At 45.5% G+C, this 4,433-nt stretch overlaps 1 protein-coding gene across 1 annotated transcript; it reads left to right on the plus strand.

The window, feature by feature from the left end:
* The first annotated feature begins 3,274 nt into the window (after window positions 1-3,274).
* On the plus strand, window positions 3,275-4,222 carry LOC123776961 (putative olfactory receptor 3A4). The gene has a single exon (XM_045773352.2). It carries the CDS (start codon window positions 3,275-3,277, stop codon window positions 4,220-4,222), a length of 948 nt encoding a protein of 315 aa, XP_045629308.2.
* The last annotated feature ends 211 nt before the right edge of the window (window positions 4,223-4,433 follow it).

Consider the following 4,433-nt stretch of genomic DNA (forward strand, 5'->3'; position numbering starts at 1 on the left):
TAGTGCTGGGGAGGTTGTGGAGAAAGGGGAAACTCTTACACTATTGATGGGAATGCAAGCTGCTACAGCCACTCTGGAAAACAGTGTGGAGGTGCAATAATGGGTTCCCTTTGGGCTCTGTAACCTGCAGGTTCCCTTCCACAGACAGCTCTCAACAGAGATCCTAACTTATCCTAATTCCCTGCCAACTCTTCCTTGGCTTATGATAGCCTTGAGCCACTATGGAGCTGCTCAATTGATCCTGCAAAGAGTTTCTCCCAAACTTGCTAATTAGAGCCAGTGGGTAAATCACTAAATTGTACACCTGAAACTAATTTTACCATATATGTTAACTAACTAGAATTTAAATTAAAAATTGACGTTAAAAAAAGAAAACGAGCAGGAAAGCTTTCTTACTTAACAAGAATTGTTAGTAGTTGTACTTGATGCCTAAAGCCACTTTCAGGAGTTAGCAAAAGTAGGGCAGTCTTAGTCTAAAAGATACTCCAAATCTTTATCTTTCTTTATGATACTGGGGGCCTTAAGGTTGGAAACATTTTGGATCAGGACGCTACAGGGTCTGGATTATTGAGTGGAAGCAGAAAAAGGGCAAGGCATTTGTTTGAGGCTAGAAGAGAGGCCGAGTTTGAGGATGGTTAATGGGGGAGATGTGATGTGAACTTGTGAGATGATGGAGGTCCAGGGTTGCTGCTCCAGGGATGAGATAGGAGCAAATTCTGCCCAGGCTCCACCCTCCTCTCAGCCCCAGGCTGCAGGCAAGATAGGAAGTCACAAGTCACTGCTCTTCCCCTCCCAAGATGATGGGCTGGACTAAATCAGAAATCCAAAGTCCCAACTCCATCCTCAACACTGTGTGTGATCTTTAATGCACTTTAAGACTCCCTGAAATTCAATTTAACTCCATAAAATGTTGATAACAGGGCAGACGCATATTGTGTAAATTAATAAAGGGAAAGATATCACCAAAATGGAGCTTGGAAGCCAGAAGGGGGGCTCTCACTCTGTGCCACTCTTCCTCAATTATAGGAAGACCTGTCAATTACAGAAGACCTGTCAACTAACAGAAAAATTCTCAAGGGAAAAGAATCATCAATTTCAGGCCCCAACAGAGAAGGATGTACATTTCATCTCTGACAAGAAATAGACTACCCCAGCAACTCAGCCAATAAGAAACCATCATCACCCTGAACTCTTGCTTTTCTCCAAGGGACAACTCTTTCCAACTTCCTCCTTCTGCATAAAGTAACATTCCTCTGTTTTGTTTGTTGGACTAGCCTATGGTTTTTGCCATAGCTTGCTTGTTCCAAACTGCAATTCTCTTTTATTCCTGAATAAACCTATTTTTGCTGGTGAAATAACTGACTTTTATTTGTAAGGTTAACAGTAGTAAGTGCTAAAAAATATTTTTGTTAAATAAATAAATGCATTTTGCCATATCCACGAAGGTTGTACTCGGAAACATGTTGAGGAAGAATAAAACATTTTAAAGGTTCTAGAGATCATGTGTCTATGGCAAACACAGGTGTTTACGTGGCTCTGGCTCCCCCTGGAAGGTGCTAATTTCTGAGGTCTCAAGAGGTAACAATGGAGTAGAAAAAAATCCCAATATGAAAATGATGTCAGCTGAGTTGTTTGTCTCTCTCTGTCCTTTATAAGCCATTGCCTTTGTGAGGACCTCTGGGCTGGCATGACTGTCCCTCCTCTTTGGTCCAGATGTGACTGTCCTCTTGACTGGGTGAGTGCCAAGTCCCAAGACCCCTCACTGCCCTCTCAACTTGGTTTCTATACCAAGCAAAATGGCTTCTCTCTTTCTCCAAAATTTCGAGTGGAACTTGGGTGCTTGAAAGTGAGGGATTAGAGAGAGAGAGGGCATCAGTGAAGACTAATGTCTTCACTCTTGCTCCTGGGAGGATGGCAAAGCTGTTACCAAAATATTGAAGTCAAGAGCAGATTAAGAAAGAAGGAGACCAATTCAGATCTGGAGAGACTGACTTGGAGGTGAACAACATGTCCATGTAGAAGAGGCCAGACCCCTTGTGAACTTGACGTTGTTCTCAAACTGATCATCAGGAAATACTTCCTCTGCTCATAGCTTTTGCCCCTTGGGGAGCTCCAACTCCAGCCTTTTCCTGTTCAGGGTGACTTAAACATCCATCCTTCAGCCAGAGGTTGAGGCAGATCACTGTGCGTTTTATTAGTGTGACCACTCTGGGGAAAGGCAAGCAGTATGCAACTGATCGTGTGGGCGGGCCAGTCATGGCACCGTACCAGACTTTGCCCTTATCTGGTCATCAGGTCCGTGATAGTATGTAGGTTGGACGACGTGAGCCTAGAGCCAGGAGACAGAAGAGCCAAAAGCTAAGTGATGGTGGAATTGGAAGCAGAAGGGAATTCAGGGGCTGGGTATCTGCTTGTTTAGCTGCATGAGAGTTCAACTAGGTATCCGCTGATACCACCTGGGAGCTTAGGCCTGCAAATTCTCACCCTGCTCAAAAACTCTTTTTTTTTTTTTTTTTTTTTTTACATTTTTCTTATTCAGTAAAAGGTCAGTACTTTGGAGCCCAAATTTCCCAATTTGTCTATATGGAGAAATGCAAAATAATCTTGTGGTTTAGAAAATCTACAAGGCTGGTAGTCACCAGCTGTGGAGTTGGAAATGTCCTCAATGACATCTTCTCATTTCATTTCATTGTTTTCATTTCTTTTCACTTTTCCTGAAAAGTCCAGACCAAGGCTCAGCTTCACAAGTTAATCTCTTAATAGTCTGAGCAACAGCAAGCATCTCACTACTGCCATCATACGTGATGACATGTGTATGTGGAGATTGTGAGGACACAGGTTGGGGGAGCATGCCTTCCCATCCCCTTCCCCTCAAGCCTCTATTTCATCCCCTGGGATCTTGTGTACCCAAATTATGGCCATGCCACGATATGCAGGCATGGATGGAACTTTCTTCTTGAAACTTTGGTCTCAGGGAAATTATCTCTCCCTTTAAATTTCAAAAGATTACATTTGCTCCCTATTTTATGTCTATTCATCCAGTTCTGTTCGAGTCTGTCCAATGCTACTGTTCTTACCCATTAAGTGTCAGATTTATCAGGTTTTTTCCTATTATGCCATAATCTTTAATTTTCTGTTAAATTTTGTGTGCCTGCATCCTGTCCCTCTCCCGGATGTTGCTGCAGTTGGTGGTTGCCATCAGGCTCTCATTCTCCTTTTACCACCATTAGCTCCTCCTACTTTTGGTCAGTTCTACTGCTGGTGGAAGAAAGCCATGGATCTGGGGGCTTCAGAAAATGATTCCATTGTCACTGAGTTTGTGCTGCTCGGCCTAACAGAGGCTCCAGCTCTACAGCCCATCCTCTTCATCATCTTCCTTCTCGCTTATGTAGCTACTGTTGGGGGCAACGTCAGCATCCTGGCTGCCATCCTCGCTGAACCCAAACTCCACACCCCCATGTACTTCTTTCTGGGGAACTTGTCCCTGCTGGATGTCGGGTGCATCAGTGTCACTGTCCCTGCCATGCTGAGGAGCCTCATGTCCAATAACAGAAGCATTTCCTACAGCGCCTGCCTCTCCCAGCTCTTCTGCTTCCACCTCCTGGCAGGAGCGGACTGCTTCCTGCTGACAGCCATGGCCTATGACCGCTATCTGGCCATCTGTCAGCCCCTCACCTACAGCACCCGCATGAGCTGGGGAATCCAGCAAGCACTAGTGGGCATGTCATGTGTCTTTTCCTTCACCAATGCACTGACTCAAACTGTTGCCTTATCTACTCTTAAGTTCTGTGGCCCCCATGTGATCAATCACTTCTACTGTGACCTCCCACAGCTCTTCCAGGTCTCCTGCTCCAGCACCCAGCTCAACGAGCTGCTGCTTTTTATAGCAGCAGCCTTCATGGGTGTGGCCCCCTTGGTCCTCATCACTGTGTCCTATGCACATGTGGCAGCTGCAGTCCTACGAATCCGCTCTGCTGAGGGCAGAAAGAAAGCTTTCTCCACATGTGGCTCCCACCTCACTGTGGTGGGCATATTCTATGGGACAGGTGTCTTCAGCTACATGAGGCTGGGCTCAGTGGAGGCTTCAGAGAAGGACAAAGGGATTGGCATCCTCAACACTGTCATCAGCCCCATGCTGAACCCTCTCATCTACAGCCTCCGGAACCCTGATGTGCAGGGTGCCCTGCGGCGGGTGTTCACAGGCAGACGGCCTTTGGAGTGAGATCCCTCCTCTGGCCTTAATGAATGTCATGGCTCTTTGTCTTTGCTGCTTCCAAAAGGTATTGTGATTAGTGCAGATGGGAAGTGAGTGTGATGAAATGGGGTTAGAGACTGGCTTAGGAAGGAAAGTACAATAAAGATGATAATAGCCATCACTTATGAAATATGACAGGCCCCGTTCTAAGTGACTGAGGTCTACTAACTCATTTAAT

The sequence above is a fragment of the Ursus americanus genome, chromosome 23 (genome assembly GCF_024610735.1).
Source record: "Ursus americanus isolate L20-20 chromosome 23, mUrsAme1.1.p, whole genome shotgun sequence".
NCBI classification, from domain to species: Eukaryota; Metazoa; Chordata; class Mammalia; order Carnivora; family Ursidae; genus Ursus; species Ursus americanus.